This window comes from Muscardinus avellanarius, assembly GCF_963383645.1.
Source record: "Muscardinus avellanarius genome assembly, chromosome: 10".
Taxonomy (NCBI): Eukaryota; Metazoa; Chordata; class Mammalia; order Rodentia; family Gliridae; genus Muscardinus; species Muscardinus avellanarius.
Window position 1 is genome coordinate 111,831,219 of NC_137796.1, and position 13,039 is coordinate 111,844,257.

Genomic DNA, 13,039 nt, shown 5'->3' on the forward strand with positions numbered 1-13,039 from the left:
TAGTAAAAGGCAGTAGCTAATAACCGAGGACGATGGTGATAAGTGCGCCAGTCGCTGGGCGCTGGCTGCGTGGTAGTTTCCTCTCGGAGACTCCACTTCCACCCCTGGGAACCACCGGTTCCCGAGACCGCGGCGGCCCGGGGAGCGCGTCTGTGCAAAGGCCTGGAGGTGCGAACGCAAGGGTTTCTGGGAAAGAGGCCCGGCTGACTCCCGGGCTGGAAAGCACCCTGCTCACGCGCTGACACGGTGTCCGGAGCGTGCCGAGGGCTCGGGAGGCGCGGACGTGACTCCCGCCCGCGAGAACTGTGGGCCCCTCCCGCAGCGCTCCTACTGACAGCCCCGCCAGCGAGACCGCGAGCGGAGCCAGCCAATCAGCAGCCGGGCAGACTAGGGATCACTTAACCGAGGGCCTCCGTCACCTAGGCTGACCACCCGCCTCCAATGGGCGAGCTGCCCCGCGGCCGCCAATGAGCAGAGGCCTTACGAGGTGCGCCGCTCTCGCCCCGCGGCGTCTCCTCCCCGAGCGCTCTCCTCCAAAAGCCGGTTGGCGCCCTGCCAACCAATCGCTGGTGCGCCTCGGGCTCAGCAGCCAATAGTCGCTCTCTTCCTCGGCAGGATCACGGCGGTTGGCGCCGAGCTCCCGCAGCCCGCGCGAGGTGGGGCCCGATTGGCGCAGGTAGTGGCCAATGGGCGGTGCGCCACCGGCGCGGGGCCAATAGGCGCTCCGGAGGCGGGGCGGGCGCCGCGGCGGGCGGCTGCGAGGAGCGGTCGGTGGCGGCGGCGGCGGCCGGTGGCGGCGGGCGGCCATGGCGGAGGCGGAGGCCGGGGGCGACGAGGCCCGCTGCGTGCGGCTGAGCGCCGAGCGGGCCCAGGCGCTGCTGGCCGACGTGGACACGCTGTTATTTGACTGCGACGGCGTGCTGTGGCGCGGCGAGACGGCCGTACCCGGTGCGCCCGAGGCCCTGCGGGCACTGCGGGCCCGGGGCAAGCGCCTGGGCTTCATCACCAACAACAGCAGCAAGACTCGCGCGGCCTACGCCGAGAAGCTGCGGCGCCTGGGCTTCGGCGGCCCGGCGGGGCCCGGCGCGGGCCTCGAGGTCTTCGGCACGGCCTACTGCACCGCGCTCTACCTGCGCCAGCGGCTGACCGGCCCGCCGGCCCCGAAGGCCTATGTGCTGGGTAGCCCGGCCCTGGCCGCCGAGCTGGAGGCCGTGGGCGTCGCCAGCGTGGGCGTGGGGCCCGAGCCGCTCAAGGGCGACAGCCCCAGCGACTGGCTGGCCGCGCCGCTCGAGCCCGACGTGCGCGCGGTGGTGGTGGGCTTCGACCCCCACTTCAGCTACATGAAGCTCACCAAGGCCGTGCGCTACCTGCAGCAGCCCGGCTGCCTGCTCGTGGGCACCAACTTGGACAACAGGCTCCCGCTGGAGAACGGCCGCTTCATCGCGGGTCGGTGCGCCCCAGGGTGGGAGGCCGGAGGGCGGCCGCGGCCCCCCAGCCCCCTGACCCCGCGTCCCCTTCCCTCCCTCTGCCCCCAGGTACCGGCTGTCTGGTACGAGCAGTGGAGGTGGCCGCGCAGCGCCAGGCCGACATCATTGGGAAGCCCAGCCGGTTTATCTTCGACTGCGTGTCCCAGGAGTACGGCATCAACCCGGAGCGCACCGTCATGGTCGGGGACCGCCTGGACACAGACATCCTCCTGGGGGCTACCTGTGGCCTGAAGACCATCCTGACTCTCACTGGAGTCTCCACGCTAGGGGATGTGAAGAGTAATCAGGAAAGTGACTGCATGTCCAAGAAGAAAATGGTCCCCGACTTCTATGTTGACAGCATAGCCGACCTCTTGCCCGCTCTTCAAGGTTAAAGACTTAGTGTCTTTAATCTCCAGAATAAAAAAATTTGAAAATCAGTTAACCAAATTAATAGGTGGGGCTTAGGCATCCACTCAGCTTGGCCGCAGAGTGTAATTGGAGTTCAGCAAGGGTAGTAGTTGGTAGCTTTGTAAGTGAATGTTTTTTTGGGGGGAGTGATGATGTTTACAGATGCTTATATTTTAAGATGCACTTTTAAGCTTGGAGGGCATTGTGGGGTGGGTCCTGGGCCTTGGACGTATTGGCAAGGGCAGGCATAGCATCCGCCCAGGACTCAGGTATCTAACCTCAGTTCCTGCTGAGGAGACTGAGGCGGGTCTGGTGGTGTATCATATATTGGACTGAAAAATTTATTCAGGGATCAAGCCCCCTTGAAGGGCAGAGTGCAGGGGGGCTGATTGTGGTGAGGCATGTGTACAGACCTGTTAAGGTCCCCGAGCCCTGTGGACAGGCTGCGGCCAAGCTGCAGCTGCGTCCCAGCCCTCACCTGCAGGGCAGGAGTGGAGGAGGGGCTGTTCTTAAGTAGTGTCCACTGTCCTTGGGTGTGTGGTGCTGCCCTTGCCACCCTCCACCCACCCCCGCTTCCTTAAAAAACACTTTGATGTCACAATTGTCTGTTCCGTTTCAGACCCAGGGCTATGGCTCCTCGGGCACAGGCTGCCCGGTTCTGTAAACTCAGCCCAGCTAAACCTCAACTGTCTCAAGTGTGCATTAAACCTAGATTACTGTTGGTTGAGTGGCCAAGCCGGCATGGATGCCGATTGCTGAACTCTGGGCTGATGTGCAGGGAACTCAGAGCAGTGTTGGTACCAAAAACTATTTTTTTAAATCTGTGAACAATTTTGTCAAGTGGTGGAATTGAATCTTAAATGTAGAATAATAGCTGTGCTCTGTCTCGTAGGGAAAACCCCACTGAAGAGGTCTCCATGCCCCACAACCAGCAGTGCTGAAGGCAGGTGCTGGCCAAGGACTGCCTATTGCCTAGGTGCCCTCCTGGGGGGAGAGAAAAGAGGTGTCCCCAGAGCATGAATTCCTTTTACAGCGAATCCAGTTTCTTCCTGTTTCCCATACCCTGGGTCTGGGTGGTGGCTAGGTGTCAGTGGCCCACAAGTCCCCCTATTATGGCCCTGGATTCCTTTGTGGGTGGCCCGGGGGAGGCCCGCTGGCCAGCCGGAGGCTCTTGGCAGGGACTCTGGCCTTCTCCGCCTGTTCCCTGGGCCTGCTGACCTTGAGCGGGCCTGCTGAGCAGACTCAGCAGCACTGCAGGGCAGAGCCTGGGGAGCTGTTCCTTTTGGCTGACTCTTCCCAGCGCCTGTCCTGTGCCCAGTGGCTTCTCCTCCAGCTCTACGGTCACAGCATCCCTTCACCTGTTCATCGAGTTCTCAAAGCAGTAAAAGGTAGCTCCGGGCTGGCGAGCTTAGGACTGGGCCACAAAGCAACAGGAGAGCGGACACGCCTGTGAGCTTGGTGGTGCCGACGCTGGCCCTGTGAGGTCGGCTCAAGGTGGGTCTGGATCCTGAGCAGGCCTGTCAGGGCATTGTCACCCACACCAGGAGCACGCGGCAGGTGCCGCAGACGCCAACGCCTCCCTCTTCTGCTGGCCCGGAGCCTGTGTGCACCGCCTCTCTGGCCCCTCGCTCTGTGTGAACTCAAATGCACATTAAACTCTGCAACTTGCACTGGCTGAGCCTGCCTTCCTCTCACCTTTGCAGCAGCCCCAGCCTACCTGTGTGTGCATGAGGGTTAGGCTTCCGGTTCTAGAGCTGCAACACTGACCACTGTAGCTCCACCCCATTTCCGTCTAGTACAGAGGAACAGGTTCTGATAATCTGAAAACGCAGGACACAACCTTTGGAGTACTCTGGAGGCTGAGACAGGAGTGCAGGTTCAAAGACAGCCTCAGCAAGCCAGGTGTGGTGGCGCATGCTTGCAATCCCAGCATTTGGGAAGCTGGGACGAGTGGTTCGCGGACAGCCTCAGCTACTTAGGCCCTTTGCAACTCAGTGAGACCGTTTCAAAATAATAAAACAGGACAGGGGGTGTAGCTCGAAGGTCAAATGCCCCTTCCCCTGGATTCCATGCTCAGACCCACATACACATACAAGACAGCCTCAGCAACTTAGGCTCTCAGCAATTTAGTGAGACTGTTTCCAAATAAAAAATAAAATAGGAAGCCAAGTGTGGCAGTACACGCTTGTAATCCCAACATTTGGGAGGCTGAGACAGGAGGATCATGGTTTGTGGACAGCCTCAGCTACTTGGGCCCTCTTCAATTCAGTGAGACCCTGTTTCAGAATAAAGAATTTAGCTGGGCGTGGTGGTGCACGCTTGTAATCCCCGCGCTTGGGGGGCTGAGACAGGAGGATCGCACAGGTTCAAAGCCAGCCTCAGCTACTTAGGCTCTCAGGAACTTAGTGAGACCCTGTTTCCAAGCAAAATATAAAAATAGGTCTGGGAGTGTAGCCTAGAGGTAGGAAGTCCCAGGGTTCCACTCACTCCCAGTACCACAAAAAAAAAAAAAAAAAAAAGTGTAAAAATAGGGCTGGGAGTGTAGCTCACAGGTAGAATGCCCCTGGGTTCCATCCCCAGGGCTGGAAAAAAAAAAAAAAATAGGTCTGGGGGTGTGGCTTGGAGATAGAAGGCCTCTGGGTTTCATTCCCAGTACCAAAAAAGGAAAAATGCACAAGCCAGGCGTGGTGGCGCACGCTTGTAATCCCAGCATTCAAGAGGCTGAGACGAGGATCACAGTTTGCGGCCAACCTCAACTACTTAGGCCCTTTGCAATCAGACCCTGTTTCAACATAAAGAATAAGAAATACGAGCCAGGTGTAGTGGTGCACGCTTGTAATCCCAGCATTTGGGAGCCTGAGACAGGAGGATCGCGGTTCGCAGACAGCCTCAGCTACTACTTAGGCCCTTTGCAACTCAGACCCTGTTTCAAAAACAAGAATAAAAAATAGGGCTGGAAGTGTAGTTTGGAGGTAGAATGCCCCTGGGTTCCATCCGCAGTACTGCAAAATAAAAGTCGGGACACAGAACCAGAACAGTCTGGGACCACTGGGGGGAAGATGAACACAGCTGAGCGGCTATGTCTCACATAGCTGGAGTGAGACCCAGGCTGGGGCAGTAAGCAGGACTGAACTAGAAGCCAGCCACCCTTGGGGGCACAGAGACTGACCTGACCGTTCTTGGCATGCAGGAGGCCTCTGCAGGCTGTCAATCTATGGTCCAGCCTGGAACCTCCTCATCCTGGGCAGGTACCCCATCTGGTGTTGGAAGGAGCTGGCCAGTTGCACTGAACAGGCAACATGCCTGTTCATTGAACACGCATTTATTGATGGCTCCCTGTCCCAGGTACTGTGCCCAGTTTGGGAGTCCAGATACTGAGAGACCAGAAACATTCAATCTGCCCCAGCCAAACACCATCACCTTGGCCTGGCCTGGGCTGTCCCTCAAGCAGTCTGCTGCCTGGATTCTCCCAGACTCCCCGTGCCTACCACACACCTCGCTCTGCCGCACAGGCAGGTGTCTAGGGCCAGCCTCGGAGACGACACCCCAGAGGGGAGGGGCTGTGCTGGCGCTGACCAAGACATCAGATAGGGGCTGGGGGAGACATGGGGCCAGGAGGGAGGGGCATGGTGTTTGGCTCAGCAGAAGCGTCCTGAGGTTTCCCTGGCCGACTCCTCCGAGGGTCTGGAGACAATCGGGGCATTGTGAGCAGGGGATGAGCATGGCGCGAGGGAGCAGCCGCACAGCGGAGTGCAGGTCCAGGCCGGCCGAGGTGAGTGCCTCTGCCACTCCTGGGCAAGGACCCCGGAAGCCCTGGGCGGGAACAGGAGTGCCCGTCCCCAGCCTGCTCCATGGTCTCCAACCCAGTGGCCCCACCAATCACAATGTACCCCCAGGTGAAGACCGAGGCCTGCCTGGGGGGCTGGAGAGCCGCTGGCCTGCTGCTGCTGCTGGCACTAGCTGTTGCGGGGGCTGTGGCTGGAGGGCTTCTTGGCTTTGCCCACGGCCCTTCCAAGGTGAGCTCCTCCTCAGCCCAGGGGCACGAACAGGAAGGAGGTAGGGAGGCTAGGCCTCCGGTAGAGCCAGGGCCCGAAGCTGGTCATACACTGGCCTTGCCGCTGGTTAGAAGGACCTGCTCAGGTGATGTGCAGTTGCTACAGCCTAGGGCTGGAGGCCCGTGGGGCTGCCCAGCCCGCCCAGCCTAACAGTGGCCTCCCCTTCTCAGCCATTGCTGCAGCTGCTCCGACTCACCCTCCCGAGCCCCTGGGTGCCTCAGTCCAACCAAACCACCCTAGTGGATGTGGCCCGGAACATGGCAACCATCACAGTGACCCCGCCTCACAGCAACCGCAGCTGGGCAGTGCTGTTCGACGGGCAGAGCGTGAGTGGCACGGGAGGGGTCAGGCCACAGGTGCCGGGGTGGCCATGACTCACCCACCAACCTCCCCAGGGCTGCATCTGTTACCGGCCCGCGGAGCACCGGGCCTGCTTCCTCCGCCTAATGGAGGCCCAAGATCGGGAGACCCTGCAGCTGCTGGTGAACACCTCCAGGGTGAGCCGTGCGACTTGGCCCCCAGGCCAGGGGCCGGACAAAGGGTCCTGTGTGCAGCCCGGCCAGGCCAGCCAGGGCTCTGGTTTCAGGGGAACAGAAGGGTCTATCTTCTCTTAGCTGAAGCCGCTGACAAGAGCAGGGGGCGGGGCTCCACACAGGAGCGGGGTGTGGGCCCCACATGGCGCTCACCAGAGCCTCTCCACAGGCCCCTGGGCCCCTCAGCCCCCGCCGGGATGCCCACCATGCCCAGGAGCTGTTGGCCGTGCTTGGGAGCCACGCTGTGGACCCGGCCCAGGTGGGGGCTTCGGTGCGGCACCTTTGTGGGAAGACCCCCATCTACTGGGCCCGTCAAGCAGAGGGTGAGTCGGGGCTGGCATGTGCAGAAGACTATGGCTTCCATGGGACAATCTAAGGAGTGGGGTGGGAGTCCTGTGGGAACTCAAAAGTCTCATCCCCGCAGGGCCCCAGAGGCAGCGGCTCATCTATCTCTGCATTGACATCTGCTTCCCAAGCAACATCTGCGTGTCCGTTTGCTTTTATTATCTCCCAGACTAGATCCACTGCCTGGCCCAGCCTGGCCCTTGTCCCCACAGGCCAGCCCTGTCCCCATTGGCCAGCAAGCTGGCAGGGTCCCCAGTACCCTGGAGGGGGGCTGCCGGCGAGAACTAATAAACTCTTTCACCTGGCCACGGTAGTGTTGTCTGGGTCGTCAGGACCTGAACAGCGGCAGGGAGGGAGGGAAACGAGGAACGTCGTAGGAGGTGGGCACCAGCTCTGGCTCCAGGCCCCGTGGGTCCAGCTTCTCTGGAGAGTGCGCGGGCTCTCCCAGGCCAGGCGTGTCCAGCTTCGCTCAGCGGCCTCCTCAGAAGCAACAGCCCACCTGCTCACTGGCTGCCCGTGATCCCGGGGGCATGGCTAGCCCAGCACACTGTCATTAAAGGCTAGGCAGACAACAGCCTTTTGGTGGCCGCCATACTCTCTCTTGATCTCCCCAGTCTCCACACACCACAGCCGGGCCAGGTTGTCGGAGGAAGCTGTGGGAGGGGCGGAGGCGTCAGGGCTGGGAGGCGGAGGCGGAGGCGGAGGCGGAGGCGGGCGGCCGCGGCGCAGGGCTCACCTGTGACGATGTACTGGGAGTCCCCCGAGAAGGCGCAGCCCCACATCCAGCCGCGGGACGACTCCCCGGGGTTGCTGCTCTTGATGCTGAGCTCCGTCATCAGGGAGAAGTTGGATGTCCTCCAGATCTTGCACGTCTGGTCAGCTGAGCAGGTGGCGAGGAGCCTGGGGGGATGCCGGGTGGGGGCGTCACCCACAGCACCTCCCGGCCTGTGCTCCCTTCCCGACCTGTCTGGCTCCCAGCCCCAGGCCCATCCCCACACGCACGTGGAGTCGGGGCTGAAGCGGCACTGCAGGGCGTAGCGAGTGTGGGCCGGGATCTTAGTCTTAGGGATGAGCTGGGTCACCTCGTCACCAATGCCTCCCGTCAGATTCCAGACATAGCAGTTGCCCTAAAGGGTAGAAAAACAGTCACTTGAAACCTGAGCCTCAGCCATGGGGGCATGGGGGCGCACGCTTGTCATCCCCGCGCTTGGGAGGCGGAGACAGGAGGATCGCACAGCTCCGAAGCCAGCCTCAGCTACTGAGTGAGGCTCTCAGCAACTTAGTGAGACCCTGTTTCCAAATAAAATATAAAGTAGGTCTGGGAGTATAGCCCGGAGGTAGGAAGCCTCTGGGTTCCACCCCCAGTACCACAAAAAAAAAAAAAAAAAAAAAGAAAAAAGAAACCTGAGCCTCAGACAAGGATGCCCTGGGGACCGCACCTGGACCCAAGGTCCCGCAGCACAGGGCCCTGGGCCGGGCTGTGCAGGTAGCATCCTGAGTCTTCCTGCAGGTGGTCCCGGGAGGCTGCACCCAGCCAGCCAAGGACGCACACACACCTTTCTGGAGGGGCCTCTGGGTAGTAGAGAAGGGCAGGAGAGGGGAGGAGGGCACAGAGATAGAGGGTGCGGCAGGACAGGGTGAGGAGGAGGGCAGACTGTGGAGCGGGGACAAGGAGCACGGGGATTTAAGTGCAGTTAGAGGAGAAAATGGAGCAGGAGAGGAGGGCAGGGCCCACACCACGAGCACAAGAACAGTACAGTCAGGGGACGCAGGAGGTCAGGAGGAGGAAGGGAAACCACAGACACCGTGAGCATCGGGGAGACAGGCGGGAGCCGAGCCAGGAGGTGACGGGAGCGAGAGGGAAGTGGCCAGCCTGGAGCGGTTCCGGGGGCTGAGGTGCCGCCCTGTGGGGCCAGGCAGGAAGGCGGACTCAGGAACGGTGCCCAGGTTTCTGGCTTTGGGGGCTGGGAGGGTAGAGGCCTGAGGAACACGTGGGAACCCGGCATCTGCAAGGGATAAGGGGCTGGGTGGCGAACTGCCCCGTCACTCACAGCGCTATTGACTGCCGCCATGTAGCTCGCGTCAGGGTCGATGTGTGCAGACGCGATGGAAAACTCGGGTTCGGGGATCAGCTGCTCATTGTGGTCCGTTTTCAGGTCCCAAATGTGGATGGCACCGCTCTGGTCACCCACGATGAGCTCTGCCTGGGGTGCAAGGGAGGTGAGGTGCGGCAGGACTCCTGCCCTCCAAGGCCCTGGATGCCTAGCCCCAGGAGTACCCCTCACCTGGTTGGGGTGCAGGCACACGCAGTTAATGGGCGCGTTCACCTGGAAGATCCGCTGACACTGCAAGTTCCGGGACCTGTGGGGATGAGGTCACGCCATCTCTAGTGGATGTTGGTGGTCCTCCATCACATTCTCTCCCCTGGCCAATTTTTTCATGTCCCCCAGCTGATGGGAGCTGCCCAAGAAAGTACTTAGGAGGTTTGGCCCTGCCTTTCAAGAAGTATCCTAAAACCAGTGACTGAAAGGCTGGCCCCTTGCTTCGAGGTGGGGCTAACTTTTTTTTTTTTTTCGGTACTGGGGAATGGAACCCAGGAGCATTCTACCTCCGAGCTGCAACCCCAACCCTATTTTTTATTTTGAAACTGGGTCTCACTGAGTTGCAAAGGACCTAAGTAGCTGAGGCTGTCCGCAAACCGCGACCCTCCATCTCAGTCTCCCAAATGCTGGATTACAAGCGTGCGCCACCACGCCAGGCTGCTAGCTAGCTCTCTGATGCAATGTCTTCCATCCTGCTTTTCTCCTTCCCTCAATAAATCACCCACACAAAGCCCTCTGGTTTAGCCTCTGCTTGGAAAGAACCTACCCAAAAAGAGCGCCCAGACAGCGGACCCCTCCTGCGCACCTGAGGTCCCAGATGCGGGCTGTGCAGTCCTCTCCACCTGTGTACATCCAGCGGCCATCCTCATGGAAGCCCACAGACGCGACGTTCTTATTGACTCCGTCGTAGCTGATGATGGGATTGGGGTTATTGGAGTTGAGATCGTACATGCGGATGTGCTGATAACCTAAGGACACAGGCTGAATTGAAGCCCAGCTATGCCCAGGTCCACCTGCCAGTGGTCAGGGATCAGAGATGGAGTCTCAGGTACCTGCAGCAGCAATCATGCTGCGGTCTGGGGTGATCTCCAGCGCATTCACCTGCTGGGTGTGTTAAGGGGGATGACAGAAGGCAGCTCCCGGGCAGGGCCCTCCAGGCCTCCACCACGCCCACCTGGCATCCTGCCCAGCACCACCCTGCCCACCTCCCAGGTGAAGGATACGGAGTCCTGGTGCTGTACGGTGCGTGTGCAGATCCCACTGTGGGCTTGCCAGAACCTCACGGTGTGGTCATAGCCCGCGGTGGCCAAGATGACTGGGTCACTGCCCACTGTGCCTGGGGAGGTGTTCATGGTGCAGGCCTGGACAGTGAGACCTGCACAGGGCCCCCGGAACTGACCGACAAGGGGCAAAGGTCAAAGCATCTGGAGAGGAAAGAGGTGTGAAGTATTTCGGGGATACCCTCTGCCCACTAAGTAGAGAACAGGTGCTCAAAGACAGGTATTATTCCCATTTTGGAGGTGGTGAAACTCGGGCTCAGGGATGCGTGAGGCCGACGGTGACGCCACGCCGCCTGCGGCCGGCAGGGGGCAATCACTCAAGACGCCGTCTGTCGCAGAGGCGGGCCGCGCACGCGCACATTCGGGCAGGCCGGGGCCGGCCGAACGCTGCGTTTGCGCATGCGTGGCGGCGGCAGCTGGCTCTGATGGGAGGGGGTGCTGTCCGGCTGGACCCCCAGGCTCCCCAGGGCTCTGCAGACTGCCCCGGCTTTCTCCCGCTGGCCAGCTTTCCCCGGCCGCGCCCTGCTAGCCACCCAGTAGTCGACTCCCGACTTTTATCCCGCGGCCTCCGTACCTTACACGCCCTCCGCACTCTGCCGAGGTCCAGGACGACGGGGGGAGACGGAGCGCGTCGATAGAGGCCGGGCGGAGCGCCGAGATATCGATGAGTCTTCAGGGCGAGACCAAGGGCGCGGCGTGTGGGGGGGACGAGACCAAAGTTCTGGCGCGGGGGACTCCACGAGAGGCTTGGTGCAGCGCGGAGGTGTGTGATGGCCCCAGCCCCTTCTCCTAGGCACCCCGCCCCTCCGGCGCGGCTGTACGTTTTCCAAGTTTGAGCACTGTGCACGATCGCGCCATCCCCGACCCCTCCTCTGCCACCTGGGATTGCTGGGCAAATTACTGGACTTGAGTTTTATTTATTTATTTATTTATTTGTACTGGGGATGGAATACAGGGCAGTTTACATTTGAGCTACTCAGCCCGATTTTTTATTTTTTAAATTTATTTACCCGGGCATGGTGGCGCACGTTTATAATCCTAGCATTTGGGAGGGAGGCTGAGACGGGAGGATTGCGGTTCGAAGACAGCCTCAGCTACTACTTAGTGAGGCCCTTTGCAACTCAGTGAGACCCTGTTTCAAAATAATAAATAAAAAATAGGGCTGGGGGTGTAGCTCATAGGTAGAATGCCCCTGGGTTCCGTTCCCAATACCGAAAATAAGTAAGTAAATAAATAAATAAATAAATAAATAAATAGATTTATATTTTTTGTGGCAGTACGTATTGAACCCAGGGGCATTCTACCTCCGAGCTATGCACTCAACCCTATTTCTTTCTTTCTTTTTTTTTTTTTTTTTTTTTGCGGGTCTGGGGGTAGAACCCAGGGGTATTTGACCTCCGAGCTACACCCCATGCCCTATTTTTTATTCTTTATTTTGAAACCGGGTCTCACTGAGTTGCAGAGGGCCTCACTAAGTAGCTGAGACTGTCGGCGAACCACGATCCTCCAGGTCTCAGCCTCTGGAATGCTGGGATTACAAGCGTGCGCCACCATGCCCGGCTTCTTATTCTTATTTATTTTTATTTATTTATTTACTTATTTTATTTTGCGGCACCAGGGGATAGTCTTGAAACAGAGTCTCACTGAGTTCCAAAGGGCCTCACCAAGTAGCTGAGGCTGTCCACAAACCATGATATTCCTGTTTTAGCCTCTCAAATGCTGGGATCACAAGTCTGACCACCACACCCAGCTTTCGCCCTTTTTGTTTTCATGAAACAGGGTCTAGCTTAGTTGATGAGGGAGCAGATAGTGTGTGTGTGTGTGTGTGTGTGTGTGTGTGTGTCACTGGGGGTGGAACCCAGAGGCTTTCTACCTCCCGGCTATACTCCCAGACCTATTTTATACTTTATTTGGAAACAGGGTCTCACTAAGTTGCTGAGAGCTTCACTGAGTAGCTGAGGCTGGCTTCGAACCTGCGTGATCCTCCTGTCTCAGCCTCCCAAGCGCTGGGATTACGAGCATGCACCTGGCTTACAAATAACTTTTTTTTTTTTTGGTGGTAATGGGGTTCCTGGAAACCCTTCGGGCTACACTCCCAGACCTATTTTGTATTTTTATTTAAAAACAGGGTCTCTTAAGCCAGCACAGCTGGCTTCGAACCTGTGCGATCCTCCTGTCTCCGCCTCCCAAGCGCGGGGATTACAAGCGTGCGCCACCACGCCCGGCCACAAATGACTTTTTAATTATAAGTATATCCCAAAACTTGGGTGAGATATACTAAAATATTACTTATTTTCTCGCAATTGAAATGCAGCTAAGTATTCTGTAATTTTATTTGCTTTATCTGGCAAAGCTAGTTGAGGACTTTCAGGCCAGCCCCAGCCTGAGCTGCTCAGGGCCCCTTTAAAGCTGCAGACCGCCCTGCTTCCTGTTCACCCTTCAGACTTCCAGCAGGTGGCCTCAGCCCTGACAGGCTCTCCCTGTTACAGACATCACCCGAACTCTTCTGCCACAGGCATGGAGATAGTGGATCCAGCCTCTTGATCAATGCCAAGACCCTGGCCCTCTACCCAGGCCCTGGGTCCAAGAATCTCCTTTTTTTTTTTTTTTTTTCAATACTGGGGATGGAACCCAGAGGCATTTTGCCTCTGAGCGATACCCCTGCCCTATATTTTATGTATTTATTTACTTAATTACTTTTTTTTTTTTTTCAGGTCTGGGGATGGAACCCCGGGGTATTTGACCTCTAGGCTACACCCCCTACACTATTTTTTATTCTTTATTTTTAAACAGGGTCTCACTAAGTTGCAGAGGGCCTCACTAAGTAGCTGAGGCTGTTCGCGAATC

At 58.6% G+C, this 13,039-nt stretch overlaps 3 protein-coding genes across 5 annotated transcripts; 2 read left to right on the plus strand and 1 right to left on the minus strand.

Annotated features, from left to right (window-relative positions):
- Positions 1–806: 806 nt before the first annotated feature.
- On the plus strand, positions 807–1,861 carry PGP (phosphoglycolate phosphatase; the record flags this gene model as incomplete). Its single annotated transcript, XM_080704644.1, has 2 exons — positions 807–1,446; positions 1,536–1,861. 2 exons carry the CDS (start codon positions 807–809, stop codon positions 1,859–1,861), a joined length of 966 nt encoding a protein of 321 aa, XP_080560770.1.
- A 3,737-nt stretch (positions 1,862–5,598) lies between these two features.
- BRICD5 (BRICHOS domain containing 5) lies at positions 5,599–6,984 on the plus strand (the record flags this gene model as incomplete). The annotated part of the gene is made up of 6 exons (XM_080704000.1): positions 5,599–5,649; positions 5,774–5,893; positions 6,103–6,258; positions 6,328–6,429; positions 6,635–6,788; positions 6,890–6,984. 6 exons carry the CDS (start codon positions 5,599–5,601, stop codon positions 6,982–6,984), a joined length of 678 nt encoding a protein of 225 aa, XP_080560126.1.
- Positions 6,985–7,344: 360 nt separating this feature from the next.
- Positions 7,345–10,264, minus strand: MLST8 (MTOR associated protein, LST8 homolog; the record flags this gene model as incomplete). Of its 3 annotated transcripts, none has more annotated exons than XM_080702429.1 (8): positions 7,345–7,463; positions 7,547–7,710; positions 7,813–7,937; positions 8,862–9,014; positions 9,096–9,171; positions 9,718–9,880; positions 9,965–10,013; positions 10,136–10,264. In XM_080702429.1, 8 exons carry the CDS (start codon positions 10,262–10,264, stop codon positions 7,345–7,347), a joined length of 978 nt encoding a protein of 325 aa, XP_080558555.1. The 3 variants fall into 3 exon arrangements, with proteins under 3 accessions (XP_080558555.1, XP_080558554.1, XP_080558553.1); XM_080702428.1 differs by having other exon boundaries at positions 9,965–10,016; XM_080702427.1 differs by having other exon boundaries at positions 9,718–9,925; positions 9,965–10,016.
- Between the last annotated feature and the right edge of the window lie 2,775 nt (positions 10,265–13,039).